This window comes from Leguminivora glycinivorella, chromosome 6, assembly GCF_023078275.1.
Source record: "Leguminivora glycinivorella isolate SPB_JAAS2020 chromosome 6, LegGlyc_1.1, whole genome shotgun sequence".
Classification (NCBI taxonomy): Eukaryota; Metazoa; Arthropoda; class Insecta; order Lepidoptera; family Tortricidae; genus Leguminivora; species Leguminivora glycinivorella.
In genome coordinates, this window is record NC_062976.1 from 13420931 (window position 1) to 13439182 (window position 18252).

An 18252-nucleotide genomic window follows, 5' to 3' on the forward strand; every position below is an offset into this window, starting at 1 on the left:
TGTTAGTGACCGGCCACACCAGACCGTCGCGTGTCTCGGGGCGCGCAACGGGCGTCCGCGCCACGCCGTTTCAGTGTAATTCAAAAAACGTCTCCTCAGTACATTTTGTATAGGAAAGACGTAAGACGCGCCCCAGGTGGCGTGGCGGCGGCGGGGCGCGCGCCGCGCCGCTTGGTGGCGCGCCTTACGTCCTTCCTAGGCAGCGTTCCCACTTATGCGTCGCGTGTCTCGGGGCGCGCAAAGGGCGTCCGCGCCACGCCACCTGAGTGTAATTCAAAAAGCGTCTCCTCAGTACATTTTGTATAGGAAGGACGTAAGGCGCGCCGCCAAGCGGCGCGGCGCGCGCCCCGCCGCCGCCACGCCACCTGGGGCGCGTCTTACGTCTTTCCTATACAAAATGTACTGAGGAGGCGTTTTTTGAATTACACTGAAGCGGCGTGGCGCGGACGCCCGTTGCGCGCCCCGAGACACGCGACGCTCTGGTGTGGCCGGTCACCTATACAAAATGTACTGAGGAGACGCTTTTTGAATTACACTCAGGTGGCGTGGCGCGGACGCCCGTTGCGCGCCCCGAGACACGCGACGGTCTGGTGTGGCCGGTGCCTTACATTTCCAAAACCCTTTTTTGTATTATTATAGTACAGAAAATATGACTATTGGCGATAAATTAAATACAATCAATCAATCAATGGGAGTGTTTTAAATCAACACGAGTTACAGATAAATTTCCTCTTCACATGTGTATTGTACTGTGTTTTTTCAGTATGCACGGCCCTTTCAAGTTTCAAGTCATAATATACTTCTGTAAGGCAGCGTTCCCACTTATGCGTCGCGTGTCTCGGGGCGCGCAAAGGGCGTCCGCGCCACGCCACCTAGTGTAATTCAAAAAGCGTCTCCTCAGTACATTTTGTATAGGAAGGACGTAAGGCGCGCCGCCAAGCGGCGCGGCGCGCGCCCCGCCGCCGCCACGCCACCTGGGGCGCGTCTTACGTCTTTCCTATACAAAATGTACTGAGGAGGCGTTTTTTGAATTACACTGAAGCGGCGTGGCGCGGACGCCCGTTGCGCGCCCCGAGACACGCGACGCTCTGGTGTGGCCGGTCACTAATACTTATTGCGTAATTTGATTGTTATAAAGCTGCTTTGTTAGTTTATTCATATAAAGATACAAGTAAATCTTGTCTTTATGGTAAGCAACGAAGTGGGATGTTTTACTAAAGACACTCACTTATGTTTTGTAGTTACAGACCACTTTCACTATCCCATGAATACCAATGAAAAATATAATATAAACTTAGTTCTCATCAAGTTCTGTAGCTGACCTACTGTGGACTCCCGAGAAACATGCAATGAACCCCAAAGGGGCTTGTGGACCCCACTTAAAAAGGCACTGCAAGGGTTAAAAAACACTATGCTTTGATTATTTTTGAAATCTTAGTTTAGGGTCAATGTGCATACTGGACTACTGGTGTACATAATATTGTCTTTGGGTAGTGCGAGGTTGCAATAGTTTAGGTAAGTGGTGGGTAAATTATGGCCCACTGGCCAAATCCAGTTCACAAGTCTGTTATGGCCGGCACTGTAGTAAAAATGCAATTTTGGATTAAATATGGGGCCATATAGCCCCTTTTTAGGGTTCCGTACCTCAAAAGGAAAAAACGGAACCCTTATAGGATCACTTTGTTGTCCGTCTGTCCGTCCGTCCGTCCGTCTGTCAAGACCCTTTTTCTCAGGAACGCGTGGAGGTATGAAGCTGAAATTTATATCAATTACTCAGGTCTACTGTCCCTTGAAGCTGTGAAAAAATCAAACTTCTAAGCCAACGCAATCAAAAGATACAGCCGTTTATGCCGCAAATTTTCGACACTTGCAAGGGAATCAAAACCTACAGGGTGCTTCCCGTGAACTCAGAATCTTGAAATTTGGTACGAAGCAACGTCTTATAGCATAGATAAAGGAAAAATTACGAAAACCATAAATTTTTAATTTTGTACGGAACCCTCGGTGCGCGAGTCCGACTCGCACTTGGCCGGTTTTTTAAAATTTGTTCGAACTTTGGCCCTCAAAGAAAAAACTTTGCCCACCACTGGTTTAGGTGATTTTAAGAGAGTGTTGCACCAGGAAATTAGTAAAGAAACATAAGATATATGCCATGCAGTATGAAACTTGCCATGGAAAATATGGACTGTGGGTTCTTATCTTGTAGTCACTGCAGATACTCAAAAGAAGTACTTGCCAGAGCCTACTATCATATACTTATCAAAAGCATTATTATTAACACTTTTTTAGGGTTCCGTAGTCAACTAGGAACCCTTATAGTTTCGCCATGTCTGTCTGTCCGTCCGTCCGTCCGTCCGTCTGTCCGCGGATAATCTCAGTAACCGTAAGCACTAGAAAGCTGAAATTTGGTACCAATATGTATATCAATCACGCCAACAAAGTGCAAAAAAAAAATGGAAAAAAATGTTTTATTAGGGTACCCCCCTACATGTAAAGTGGGGGCTGATATTTTTTTAATTCCAACCCCAACATGTGATGTATTGTTGGATAGGTATTCAAAATTGAATAAAGGTTTACTTAGATCGTTTTTTGATAATATTAATATTTTCGGAAATAATCGCTCCTAAAGGAAAAAAAAAAAGTGCGTCCCCCCCTCTAACTTTTGAACCATATGTTTAAAAAATATGAAAAAAAATCACAAAAGTAGAACTTTATAAAGACTTTCTAGGAAAATTGTTTTGAACTTGATAGGTTCAGCAGTTTTTTGAGAAAAATACGGAAAACTACGGAACACTGAGCGTGGCCCGACACCCTCTTGGCCGGTTTTATACCACAAAACAGCAAACAAACAAACTGTTGCTTATGTCCATGGGCGGCGATGACTGCTTTCCATGAGGCGGCTCGTCTGCTCGTTTGCTGCATATTTCATAAAAAAAAAACAGCAAAGAGGTATATGGTCCGCCTGATGGAAAGCAGTCACCGTAACCTATGGACGCCAGCAACTCAAGGGGTGTCACATGCGCGTTGCCAACCCATTAGAAATTTGTACACTCCTTTTTTGAAGAACCCCATTACTGTAGTTCATTGGGAATATGTATTACACTATTTATTTACCATATTTATTTCGAAAATTCAGTAAGAGACAATGTGTAATTGTGTATTACAGCAATTCCCGTCAACTTTGTACAATGCCACGTCAGCAAATTTTAATTGATCCTATTTTGTTACCAACATTTAGTAATATAATTCGACTTTCGTAAGATATATACAGGATAATTGTTATAATTAAGAAAATATAGATACTAGAGAACCTTAATGACGAAATAAAACTTAATAAAATCTCAATTCATCAACAAAATCTTGGTAACAAAATAGGAATTAATAAAAACAAATTTAACTTTTCCCTTAATTTTTGTACAAAGTTGACGGGAATTGCTGATTAAGCTATAAGGCTGCCTGTTTGTTACCTCTGTTTAATTAATTTTTCATCACACCAATTGGTAAAGGCTCTCTTGATTCTTCAGATAACAAAATTGCATTTTATCCACAAGAGCGCAAAATAATTTCATACAAATTTTTAATTTACGTCTGAAGCTGGCTGGCAGAATTTACGTGTAAATGATGATTTTGAATCCTAAATATAAAAGAAATTGATGGAGTTTGACGTGTTACAGTTAGTATTTTGTCACTCTACTTGCTACGCTTGCGGTTCATTATTGGAATCTTTCACTTGCTTGGGTATCAATGGCACTATAGTGTTTCTTGTGCATTACTTGTCTGGTGCATAACTGTGTGAGATGTGCAACGAAGAGTATTGTTTAGCCAACTTGACTGTTCTTAAAATAAGATTTTTATACTATGCATGAAATAAAGTATCAGATAATTATAAGAAAAAATGGACATTGTTACAGAACAGAAGTTATTTTTAAATCCAATTTCTATTTAATAAGTCAGGTAGAAATATGACCGTGACGTCACTCAATTCGATTTTATACTAATTCCATATTAGCAAGTTGTTCAAATTCGTTTTGACAGTTCTTAAAAAGAAGCTGAATTGACTAGGAGGCAAGTAGCCTATTGTATGTGTCAAGCCACTCAAATGTAGTCTCTATACTTTATGGCCTTTCTCAGATTTTTAATTGATAGTTAGTTATATAGTTTTGAAAAAGAAGATAGAATTTGTATCTTATGTTCATCTAGAATATAGTTTCATGTATTGCATTTGATTCTGAAGGTTTTAGTAATATTTATAAAAGCTCTAAGGCTCACTTGCACCAACCACTTAACTAAGGGTTAGTGCGCTGTCATCTGTCAAATTCCATATAAAATGGTGGGTTAACCCTCGGGTTAATTCTACATTTTCGTTGGTGCAAGTGGCACTAAGCATAGCTGAGGCTAAATCAATCTCTATAAGATTCCCCCCAATACTTCTTTATTTATTTTAGAAAGAAGTTGGAATTTAACTTAGCCTTGCATAGATTAAGATACATATAAGCCTGATGAATATGTTTTTGTCTAGTCCAACCATGATCTCCCCCTCTTGTTTTACCTCTTAAGTTGTTGTTTATACTTGCTATGTTGTTTCGTGTATTGAGGTGTGCAATAAAGAGTATTTGTATTGTATTGTATTGTATCTCCCATTTGTGTGATATTAAAAAGATACTTATGCCAATACTAATGTCATGTAATTCCAAAAAATCAGGCTGGCTAAGAGCTTTATTTTCAAATAATAAATAAATGTTATAGGACATTATTAAAATTTACTGACTTTCACAGTAAGCTCAAGAAGGCTTTTGTTGTACTTAGCTTATATTTAAATAAATATAATATTTAAAACATCCATGACTCAGGAACAAATATTTGTGCTCATCATACAAATAAATGCCCATATTGGGAATCGGTCCCAAAATAGTAAATAATAAATAAATCCCCCAAACTAAGCAAAGCTTGTACTAAGCGACGATATACATACTTAAATAGATAAATACATACATATATACATAGAAAACATCCATGACTCAGGAACATATCCGTCCTGTCACTGTCCTCATCACACGAATAAATGCCCTTACCGGGATTCAAACCCAGGAACGCGGCTTAGCAGGCAGGGTCACTACCGACTGAGCAAGAACGGTCGTCCCCAGTCAGCCCATTGGCTTAGCAGGCAGATTGTAGTGAATCGCCAGACTGGTCGTCAAAAACGCTTCTCAAGCCGTTTGAGATATAATATATACATTATATAAAGGGCCGTTACCAAGGAAAGCAATACGGCTCCGCTAATGTACTGTCAAATTTACCGTAGAAGAGGACAAGAATTGGATAACATAAGTTCTTTTGACCAATATATTATTGTCTCATGCTATTTTATTATAACATCTACACTAACTAGATTTGACATTCCTTTTATTATCATGCCTATTACTAGTTGTTTGTATATATGAAAAATTATTAAAGTAAGTATACAATATATTTGTGTACAACTACATTATTTATACACCATAGTAACTGCATCACTTAGCTCATCATGGCACGGCCTTTGACTATGTTGAAGAAATCGCCTATTTACATGAATATGTAGGTATAATATTTATTTACATATATGTAGAAAGGAATGCTAAGCAAGTAAGCATAAAACCACAGAATATATAATAGTACAAGTACAGAAGGCCCACTGCTTTGATGTTCACGAAATGCCGCCTTTTTAAATACCTACAAAATTCTAACAAAGAAACGAGCCGCACGTGCGCGGCGTCCGGTGATACCAATGGATTCAAACGAATTAATACTCACATAAAATGTTATACTATTATATTCAAGTCTTTGGTACTTTCTAGGTATATATACTATATTTATATATTTTTGTTAAAGTTCCAACATCACAAGCCTTATTAAACTTTTCCGTGGGACTTAATCAGTAGTAGATCTGTGTAAGAATGTCTTATGGTGTTTATTTTATTCAATATGTCTATTTAACTAAGTATTATTAGCCATTCCACACGCGCAGATTGCTTAAAAATACATCGCGACGTAAAGTAACAATAGAAAGAGCGAACGTGCATTCCGTGAGAATGCGCGCCACCCCTGAGTAGGCCGCGAACTCGCGGCCGCCCGGATGTACTTGTAGCGTGGCGACAGACTCGCGGAGTGAGCCGCCCCTGATAAAACTTAATAGCTAGCTCGTATCTAAAATAAGCCCTTAAGTCGACATTTCCTCGCCAGCTTTTCGGACACCAGTTACATCAGACGCTTCGCGATTTTTGCGAAAAACTTGTGCGGTGGGACCCCATGGACCTAGAGTTTTAACGCCACAAGGTGGTAATAGTGCTCTTTACCAATACTCTTGTATTTATTAAGTTTGAAATTTTCGGCACTTTTACTTTCTGCTGCTGTGCCCGCTTTTATCTCAGGCGACTTAGATAGGCCGTTGGAGGTGAGAAGGTGTCAGTGTCTACGCAGGTCCTTCACTAACATACGTCCCATCATACTCCAAGGGATTAAAGATGCTCCATGAGGCCTCTTGCCATCATCTCTGATTATGCCAGTTGGCTCAAGAAGCAGGCACATTAATGGAGGCAAGGGACCGACGGATTATGTCATTAAGCGATGAGTGTCTTGAAAAACGACCTGCACTTTTTTGAGAAGATTAACCATGGTATGGTAATTATGGTATTCCAGTTGGTCCACGTCCATGCCACAAGAGTATAATTATGTTTGGCATACACACCGAATCTCCGAGTCGAAAGTCAGTCGCCAGTCTAAGGGACCGTCCCCACTCAAGAGACGCATGTCCTGAGGCGCGGAACGGACGTCCGCGCCACGCCGCCTGAATGTAATTTAAAAAACGTCTCCTCAGTACTTTTGTATAGCAAGGACGCGCCTCAGGACATGCGTCCCTTGAGTGGGGACGGTCCCTAAGGGAGTTCTGATCCAAAGAAAGTACCAGTGTTAGCTGAGGGATGGGCATGTAGCCAGTTACCGGCTTCCCGGGCTCCGACTACCAAAAGCCCCACGCGTTCTGGATTTGTACCCAGTTGTTTAGAAGAATTGTAAGTTAAATTACAGTAAGGTACAGCAGGGCGAATCTCGACTGGGGGCAAATGTAAGTGCTCCATTTTTTCCATGTTTTACAATGCTTGCATTATTAAATAGAGTGCCCACCGGTTATATATGGTAGGCATGTTCAGTGGATACATGTAGAACTCAACATCATAGTGTAATAATGGAAAAAATGGATTAGTTACAATTGCCCCCCAGTCGAGATTTGCCCCCTGTACCTTAGATGTTATGCCGACTGGTTTGTGGTGTTGAAGAAAATTATTAATTTTAAGACGATACGGTAGGGATCAATTCTCCATACAAACGCTCTCGACTATTTCCTCCTGGTTTTTGAGATGTTATGCCGACTGGTTTGTGGTGTTGAAGAAAATTATTAATTTTAAAGCAGGTATACATCCAAAAACCTTAAAAACATACATGAACATTATATATATTTTTTCCCCGTATCCTCTTAAAGCAGGTATACATCCAAAAACCTTAAAAACATACATGAACATTATATATATTTTTTCCCCTCACTAGCTCGGAAACACGTGTTTTGTCCTTTAATATCAGCGGGTAAAAACGCATTTTATCCACTAGTGGGTAAAGTAATTTGACCTTGAATAAAGTCAAATTAACTGCTTTAAAATTGATAAAAGTAGGTGAATCTAGTAATAAAGATGATTTACCACCTGTGGAACCACTGGAAGCAGTGATAAACGCATTTTTTGCGTTATAGTTTCCTCGCTATAGTGAGGGGAAAAGTTTTGTGTTAGACTCGGGTGCAAATGTATTTTACTTCTCGTGTGTTAAAAAACTCGCAAGCTCAGGATTCTATTCTCGAACCACTCGCTTTGCTCGTGGTTCAACTATAGAATCCTTTCACTTGCTCGTTTTTCAATTCGACACTCGGCGTTAAAATACAACTTTGCCCCCTTGTATAACAAATAACTATTAAAGCAGGTATACATCCAAAAACCTTAAAAACATACATGAACATTATATATATTTTTTCCTTCTTTTGACATCAGAAATGCGTGGTTAAAATTTGTCGGTTTTCGCATGCTGCTTTCTTATATGTATAATGTTTTGATTTAAGATGATAGCATAATTTAATTTTAACCGAAATGTGCTAAATTATAATAAAAAAATTTCTTTTACATAGATATTAGATAATAATGTGCTTGCATACGCTCGATCGGTCAAGTAAGTGGTTGAAATCGGTTGAAAGGCCATTGAGAGAGCACCCCAGGATATATACTGTGTTATTTTAAGCCGAGAGCTCACTTATGTTACGAACGCACAGCATCTAATCTTAAAACGTCAATAACAGGTTACAGTGTCTACTCTGCAACAGTGTATGCGTACAATCAGTAATGAGACACTGTTCCTTTCAGGCGAGGTCGGCTCCGTTTGGATAAGCATTGCTACGAGCAGAGCAAGTATTAGGGTTGGCAGCACTTTGCGTGTACATCCACTGATAAGATATTTATTTTGACAACCCTAAATAGCCGAAAGGATCAGTGTATATACAGTAGAAAACACGATTCGTCCCCGAATCGCTGTCAAACTTTGGTTTTGTAGGAAGTGCATTTTCTGTACTGTGGTAGTATATTGTATGTGTAGATACTATTATTTATTCGGTGGTATGGTATGGTATTGAACAATTATTATCTGATACTAAATCACGGTTACATTATTGTAACTATTGTAAGTTGTCACTTATAATCTTTTTACGTGGCGGTCGGAATCGCTTCACAAATAAAAGGTACCATATCATCTTCAGGGGTGCATTAACCGCGTAGACAGACAGTATAACTCTGTCGTGACGAGAATGGGATTAGTGATTTATGATGAACTGAAACTGCTGAAAAATTACCTGCCGTCTTGTGACCTAAATCGGACACGTAAATGTGATATTGACACTTCACGTGCCGCCCCCTACAGTTAACGCTCTAGCTTGCGTATTGTAGACTCTGCCGGTGTCGTATTGGGTCGTCTCATTCATTTTTGTCATGTTCTTATTCTTATATTCGCCCTTTTCTGCTTTCGTCACTTTCGTTGGTGACCTTTGTCATCTTTGATTGTTCATTGTATTCGTTATTTGTAGTTTTCTTACTCCGTATAATTCGTTATTCGTATATTTCGTATATGGACCCAGACCAATATTATGAAAATTTCAAATTATATAAGGTCGGACTTGCTTACTGAGCTTACTGAGGGTTCCGTAAAAAAATAACTTATTTTGTTTTGTAAAATGTAGTTTTTACCAAATTTCGTAATACTAGGTAATCTGCATACGAAGTGTAGAAATATACGTCTTTTGCGCCATAAACGGCTCTATCTTTTTTCGCGTAAACTTAAAAGGTTGTTTGTTTTACAGTTTGAAGGCACTATAATTTCAATTAGATTCCTCCACTCTTCTTGAGTTCCTTGACAAACAGATACACAGACGGATGGACGGACACCAAGATGATATGTTAAGGGTTCTGTTTTTGATCTTATGAGGTAGGTACGGAACCCTAAAACAATCTATTAAATGAGATAACTCTTACGCCGTGGCTTGCGTGGGCGACGGTCGCGCGATGATCGCGCGACGGCGATGCGACGCATATGAAATCAAACCTTATTGATATGGAAGTATGAGACGCGACGGCGACGGTCGCGCGACCGTCGCCCACGCAAAACACGGCGTTAGCGGCAACCCACACTCAAGCGCCACGCCGCCCGAGTGTAATTTAAAAAACGCGCGCCCGCGCGCCGCTTCGCCTGGGGCGCGTCTTACGTCCTTCTTAACCCTTCCAAAACGAGAAATCGAGATTTGCTAACTTAATTTCGAATTTTAATGACATGTGTTAAAATTGACATTTATATGTTAACAACCCTCACGATCGTATCAGCTCGTATTGAAAGGGCTATACAAAATCTGTAGTCTGTATTTTGGAATTTTTTTTTTAATAACCAAAAATCTTTTCAGATTTTAACTTTCAATTTACCCACCCTTGCATTTTACGTAAAATATCTTCTTTTGAGTAAAATAAAAATTGCCGAAATCGGTTAACATTATAAAGACTTGTCCCTGAAAAACCAACATACTATACAGGTCGCGCAAATTAGTTAGCGAATTGACCGTGAGATGGCGCTGTACACAATAATACTCATCATTAGTACATACTGTATATAGTATTTAGAGTTATATGAGAAACTTGAGATAATTTTAACTATTGAAAGTTTGTACGGAACCCTCGGTGGGCGAGTCTGACTCGCACTTGGCCGGTTTTTAGGGTTCCGTCCGTACCTCAAAAAGGAAAAATGGCGCCCTTAGTGCGTTTTCACATTATCCGATCCGATATCGGATATCGGACCGATAGTCCGATATCCCATACATTACAGGCGCCATCTTGGATTGTTTCCATTGAAATCCTTCCGACATCCGATATCGGATCGGATTCATCGGATATTGTGAAAACGGACTTATAGGACCATAAACGGCTCTATCTTTTTTCGCGTACCTAAACTTAAAAGGTTGAGCCAATTTTCTCCGAAACTACCGAACCGATTAACTTTAAATTTGGCACAAATATGTAAACCTGTGACCCAAAGACGGACATGTAATTTAAATTAAGAAAATTCAATTATAGGAGCCACTTTTGGGGGTAAAGTTGAAAATTACAAATCAAAGTTTCTAGAACTATATTGTGTTACAGTATATCAAATGAAAGAGCTTTTTATAAGTATTACAAAAATATTTTTTTAATAATTTTTAGTAAAGTAATTTTCAAGTAATTAAAAAAAATAGGCAAAAAATGACCATCCCCCCCCCCTTTTTTCTCCGAAACTATTAAGCGTAAAATTTTTAACATAACAACAAACACATAACACTAGATAGTTTTCAATCTATAGATTACAGGAAAACCTATTAGAAATCTACACTATCTACAGTAAAGCGTAAGTCGGACTTAAAAGAAAAAAACTCAAATTCCGAATTTCACTCACTGCCGCTGCAAGGAGTTACCAAATCTCTTGAAATTGTGTGAGCGCGTTTGAATATTACATATAAACTCATTTCTGTTTCGTTTTGTTCAAAATATCGATTATTCGCAAAAATGACTTAAGTTCCTACTAAAAAGGAGGCGCTTAAGCCCTTCTTGTAGTGTACGGAACCGTTGCAACGCGAGTACAACTCGCACTTGGCCGGTTTTTTTTAAATTACACTCGGGCGGTGTGGCGCTGACGACGTCCGTTCCGCGTCTTAAGACATGCGTCGCCTGTGTGTGGATAGTCCCTTAAATAGTCAACTTTGTTGGTTTTTAGACTATTTTGAAGAAGTTATTCCTTTAGACTTACTAACTTATTCTTCTTTTACAAAGGCATACTAGCTAGTTCAGTCAGCTTTTATCCTGCGTGTTCTAGGTGCAAATTTTGTATAACCTACTACCACAGTATAAGGATATATCAGTAGTTAATCTCCGGCAGCGGCGGCGCGGTCGTTACTACTGCGCAAGGTCACGCAGGGTTGTACAACGTTACTATAATCGACTTCGTACAATGTAAGTTGTTGTAAATCTAATAGGTACTATTAACTGTAAGTAGGTTTTAGTATAACAATACCACGTCATGACACCACATTAGTCAGTATTGAAGACACAAAAAATCATTATAAATATATTACTCTCATACGCGCAATAGTAGATTGTGTAACAATAATTGCAAAAGCGCTAATTTAAGTGTTCATTTTATATGTTTTCTCTAGAATACACCCAATCCATCACAATAAAAAAAAAGATTCGTTTGAACTAGAAACGTAGGTACCTACTGTCCTACTCGTATTAGTAACTGTGTATGGCGCTATGCTAGTACCAACGCTCTTTCTACCTTTTTATCTAATAAAGATTCAAGTACGTATTTGTTTCTTAAATACTGACGAAATCATATTTACATAAAATGTTTGAATAGATGTTTGCACAATATTTAAGTAGGTACCAAACTTTCGAGCTAGATAGATCGCAGCATCTACCTAAATGTCGTTACAGATAAATCCTTATTGATTTTAATGTGTCATTCTAGCTTTAAATCTCACTTTTACGCCATTTACGTAAGCAATAATGTACCTAACACTGCAAATATATAACAACCACTTACTTTTCTGGGTGTCTAGGAATTCTAAAGAATGACATTTCCGCATTTTGAGAACTTTCCATACACCCATAAACACTACAGTAACGAAAATATGTCTTCGGTGCTGACGTCATTTTCTCCCGAACTCAACACGTCAACACAGCGCGCAAACGCGGCCCCGACTGTCCAGCCCAATAATCACCAGTTTCGCATGTTTTCGCCGCATGCGAGGGGAGGGAGGGGGACACACCGCGCGGCGTGAAGTTTGTAAGAAGAGTTATTACTGGTTTTATACTGTGCTACTACCTACCTATTCATTTTGTAATTGTAATCAAAGTATTGTACAGATACAGTACAGAGTGGCAATCCTTAAAATTTTGTTTTTTTAACGTTCTGTAAACACAAAGCTGATCCGGTGAATGATGATGCAACTAGCTGTAGATGAACCGATATTTCTTAATTAAGCGTGGGACAGGTACGTCGAGGGCATCTCCTCCTGTAGGACGCCCATAAATTTTCAGCTGGGCTGGTATGGCACTGATCCCACCGCGAGCTAGTAAGCTATGAGCTATCGGCTATAAAAACGAACAAAAGATAATCACTCCCGTGTAAATATAATTTTTAAGAAAAAAAAACCGCCGCTTTTGGGGTTCTGGTGAAAGGTACATGCGAATGTTGCATTATGTAGAAATGTGTAGGACTGTAGGTATATTTTAAAACTGATTTTAATGTAAATCTTTGATTATTTGATGGAAACATAAAGTGAATATACGTATACCGTTAAGGTTTGAGGCGTTTCCTCAATTCCTCATGAATCCGATTTATCCGATATCCGATTATAAGATATCGAGCTTGACAAAATTTGACTTGAAAGCTCAGTATGTAAGCATAACAAAGAGGACAAATAAATGTCACTGTTCTGAACTTAAATGCAAGCTGTTCTTATAAAAATACCAAAGTCATTATAAGCGTGCCGTTCAGATTTAAGGAGTTCCGTTCTGTTCTGATCTTCATCAGCAGTTCCACTGCACCAAATGTCACTGTTCCGTACGTAAATCCATGCTGTTCTTATAAAAATACCAAAGTCACTATAAGTGTGCCGTTCAGATTTGAGTAGTTCCGTTCTGATCTTCATCAGCAGTTCCACTGCACCAAATGTCACTGTTCTGGACATAAGTGCATGCTGTTCTTATAAAAATACCAAAGTCACTATAAGTGTGCCGTTCAGATTTGAGGAGTTCCGTTCTGACCATCATCAGCAGTTCCACTGCACCAAATGTAACTGTTCCGTACGTAAATGCATGTTATAAAAACACAAAAATCACCATATGTATGCCTTTCAGATTGGAGGAGCTCCCTCGATTTCTCCAGAATGCCATCATCAGAACTGGGTTCTGATGAAAATGGGACCAATGTGTATGCATATACATTCAATAAAAAAAAATCAAAATCGGTCCCGTGACGACGGAGATATCGTGGAACAAACATTAAAAAAAAAATATGCAGACGAATTGAGAACCACCTTTCCTTGGTTTTGGGGCAGCGGTTAAAAAGAGACACGGCGATGTTTATAGTTACTCGCCCAGCGCGCGAGCTATCAAAATCGCCGTGTCTCTTTTATTTGCTTATATTTTGTTCGTTTTTAAAGCCGATAGCTCATAGCTTACTAGCTCGCGGTGGGACCAGTGCCTTAAACGGCACTAGTAAAAGTTGGCGCACCTTATCACGATGCAATAGGGTTTAAAAAGGGCATTATTCTTTCGACGATGCTTATAGACGTCGCTTCTGCTACCGAAGATATGTGGTGGTTGTAGTTGTAGGTATATTTCTAATATTATTTGTTACTTATTGAACAGTGAGGATTTATATATAAGGTCTATCCACTATACAAGTATACACATCCATATCTCAGGATCTCATCACAAAATTACATTGTCTTTACCTAATACATACCTGGATTCGAAGCAGGGGCGTATTTATCCTAGGGCCATCCGGGCGTATTTATTCATGACCCGAGGCATCAAATCGCCAGGGCCGCCCCAGGCAGATTGTTTTTTGGATACGGTTCAACCAATTTAAAATCCTTAAATCCTGGATGTCGGATATTCATGAAATAGCGTTATTATTATTACTATGAAAACTATTTCGAGTTCGCAACGCTCGCGCTTTTGTTCTTGGAATGGATAAATAGCTCTCATGTAGATTGTAGATATTACAATTATAGAAATGATGAGTAGCAAATATCTTTGTAAAGATATGTGCAATTATTTTTTCATCACATCCGGTTTTTTGACCGGAACATGGTCATAAAAAACGGATGTCTGTGGGACGGAAAACTCTTCTACAGTTTTTTTAAAGACGTCATAAAACTCATAAATAATGTAGATTTGATAAATTGAAATCTTTCTTTTTTATTGAACGCTAGGGCGGCGCAACTCAGTGGCCCGGGGTGCTAAATTTCAAAATACTTCCATGATTCGAAGTATTCGTATCCAATAATGACTAAAGTGGTATTTAGGAGAGATTTCATAAAAGTAACTCGTAGGAGAGTTAGTTGTTTATCATCAGCGTCGTCGTCGGGATAATAATTATGTATTTACGACGTGGATGCAGTTAACTGACCATTTGTAAATATTATTATACCGATATAGGGCCCACCCATTATAGATAGCATACTAGCAAAGTGTGTTGGAGAGTCAAACGACGTTAATGAACGACGTGGTCAAAATCTGAACTTACGTGGGAAATCTTCATATTACAATTTCAAAGTCAGATTCCAACTGTCCTGTAATTGAGCAATATTTCTAACGTCTGCTTAGATACAGAGAAATAGAACAATAAATAATCTTATTTCCCTATGACTAGGGTTAATAAATGCATAAATTACTTAATATTATCGATGTTCGTTAATTTTGCCGGTATGAAAACTTTGACAGTCCTTGACTGGCAACGATTTTGAACAAGTGGCGCCGATTATCACGAAATATATACGTAATCCTATGGTCATGTCAAACATTAATGCCAGGCCAGGCAGTGGCGGCCGTTAGAACTAATTTACCTCCATAAGGTTTAACATATATTATAGTCTACAACGGGAGAGCAGCAAGCACTAGTCGTCAGTGTTGCTAATATGACAGCTGCCGCCACCATATTTAACGTATCAACTCGTTAATGGGGGCAAGATTCCCTGATAGCAACGTTACTTATGCACATTCACATTCATTCATAAGGACCCTTAATGGAATGACTTCCTATGTACATAAGAATTACTCTTTAATTTGAAGCTAAGTACAATTGTTAAATTCAGATGTTACGTGATTCATATAGGTCAGTATTTATTTTAGGACATGATACGAAAAAGGGATTGGCTGAAATAAATATACAAGTAAAAATAACCTTTTATTATTCCACGTATTCCTTGCCCCGTCCCTCACATTATTAAATAAATCAATATTGAAGGACACCTTACACAGATCAAGCTCCAAACAAAGCAAAACTGGTGCTATAAATGCTAGGTGACGATGACGATCTACATATTTGTATAGATACATATCATCAAACAAATAAATACCCTTACCGAGATTTGAAGCCGGTACCATTGCATCGGCTTAGTAAGCAGGGCCATTATCTACCGACTAGGCCAGACCTTGTCGGTATAGGTATTTGCTGACAATGATGACATTGTTGTTGCAGGTGTAAAAAGTGGGGAACAACGCGCAGAGTCCAAGCAACGCCACGGATCGTCAAACATCGGACTGCCCTGGCGCGCATCTCTTCAATGAACCATTTATGCCAGTTCTGGACTTTGAAGATGCAAGGTAACACCCACGCATTTGTTAGCCGGCTTTGTTATCTTCACATTATACAACATTCGGCTCCTAGGTACTTGATACTTTATCAGTGAATCATTCACAAAAACTTGATGATGCTTGTTTGTCTAAGAGAACCTCTTCTTATTTATATAACCTATATAGATTTTGTAGAGGTAGTTTTTATACATTTTCTCCATGTATACGTGTACTCGTATTTTAATATATTAAGGAACTCTACAGGCATCGTCACCAACATAATATATCTTTCATATTTTAGTTTTTATAAGGATCGTGTCATAAATTGTTTACGTATGCATCATTAAACAACAAGTTATATTTATATGCATTCTGTCTAGGTTAATTAATTCTGGGCTAAAGTCGAAATCAGCTATGAGGCAGGCATTATAAATGAAACTGTGTACGCCCACTAAATGAATATCCAAAACTGATATGAAAGTCAAAAACAGGTAATACGAGCACATTTAATCTCGATAAACAAATAAGACATGATTAGTGATACAATTTCCAGATGACTAGAATGAGAGGTTAATGTAGTCGGGTCGGGAATAAAGTAGTAGTGGGTGAGCGTGGTTATCATGGCGACGCAGCGGCGGTTGGCATGGTTACGCGAGCTCCGCTCCGGCCGTCTCCGCGGGCGGCGATCAATCCGGCCGGAGGAAGCGGCACCCGGCTGGTGCCGCCGGCTGCGCATACCATTTCGCGCAACACCCCACACTGCGCTAATCAAGCCCCGGAAAAATCTCTTCCAAGAAACCCCTGCCGAAACACTCTTACACGTGTATAACAATTTTAAATTAATTTTCTTTTCAGATTAGGTAAATAGTTTACTCATCTAATAATGGGATTCTTTGCTGAAACTGGGTTCGTTACGGACGAGAGCACACCGGTAACCGGGATTAAATTGAAATCTCGTTTTTATCGTAATTAAATGTTCTTAGGTAATGAGACTAATAAGCTGAAGTCTTATTCATTTTACTATTGGCGTAAAATATTCCATACTATTTGATATTTACTATTATTATTGATATTTTAACATCTCTGAAAGCGCTAATTAAGGAACTGTTTCGTTATAATATTATACTTTAACTTGATTTGGTTTTCTATGATTCTTAGTTTGTTTTAAATGTATTGTGTTGTGTTACAAGCTCATTTCAATTAACGGGAGAAATAGACTACAATGTAGGTACTAGGTATCTTACATGACTCTGAATTCGTAATGTTAAGGTTAACTGTGTCAATGATAAGTGATAAAAATGACAACAAGATAATAGCTATGCTGAGTGGAGGTTATGGAATTTTAACACATTTATTTTTAAGTATATTAAGCCTTCTGATCTGAAAATAAAGAATAAATGAAAATAATAGTAGAGGTCACGTAGTAAACAAGCAATACTTATTCCAGACAGACAAAAAGTAAATCGTGTATTCAATTAACGCCCCTAAATGTAGGAGACCTGATTCCAAAACGCTCGTAGCAATTTAAGCGAGATAGTCCAGTACACCGAGCAGTACTAGGAAGGAGCGTGACCTTGACCCCCGAGCATAGGCCTAACCTGCCCCAAAAGCGTTTGTCGAGTTAAAAGTTACGGTCGATAGAAGAGAGGATCGAGTTGGCGCAGGCGCTCACGCGGCCCGCCCATCGATCCGCCCGCCCACGTGACGCATTACATTTGCGGGGATTCTTTGCGGACTACTTGCCATGTACTTGACATCACAATAGTTCTCCAACAATATGGTCCCATGAAAGTCAAACAAAAGTCGGGGAACGGCCACCTGGTCAGGGAAAGTTGGAGAAAGTCAGGAAATGTCAGGCAGACGGGTCCTAGCGTTCGATGCAAAAGTAGGCTTTTCTAAAAGTGTAAGTACAGGCTTACATGCATAAATTGTTTTTGAAAACATTCATAGGAATAAAGTATGTAAACTTCGTTTTCCCCCATTTATTGAAATGGGGTGACTTTGGACCTACGGAAAGCTCTTGACCTTCGGTTACACGTGTACATGCTGTTGGTACCGAAGCGCGCCAGTGTCGGTGGTGCGAGGAAGGCGGCGCGCGGCGCGAAGCCCGGGAGGCTCGTGCAACGGAGCTTGAAATGCGTTAATGGAAATTATTTTTAGACGAGCTCCAGTTTTTCTGCAAAGGCAGGGTTTGGTAAATTTCATCATTTTCTTAATTGTAAATGGTTATAATGAGCACTTCAGGAATTTCAGGATATTAGGAATAGGCTAGTGTGAAATAGATTTCTGAACTTAATTGCATGTTATT

The 18252-nt window shown here is 39.2% G+C and overlaps 1 protein-coding gene across 2 annotated transcripts in view; it reads left to right on the forward strand.

Annotated features, from left to right (window-relative positions):
- Window positions 1-18252, forward strand: part of LOC125227614 — a 72117-nt gene that overhangs the window by 3216 nt on the left and 50649 nt on the right. For both annotated transcript variants that reach the window (XM_048131967.1, XM_048131969.1), the window contains exon 2: window positions 15850-15974. In XM_048131967.1, coding sequence (XP_047987924.1) covers window positions 15946-15974 — 29 coding nt within the window. In that variant the 5' untranslated portion in view covers window positions 15850-15945. The remainder of the gene's footprint in view (window positions 1-15849; window positions 15975-18252) is intronic.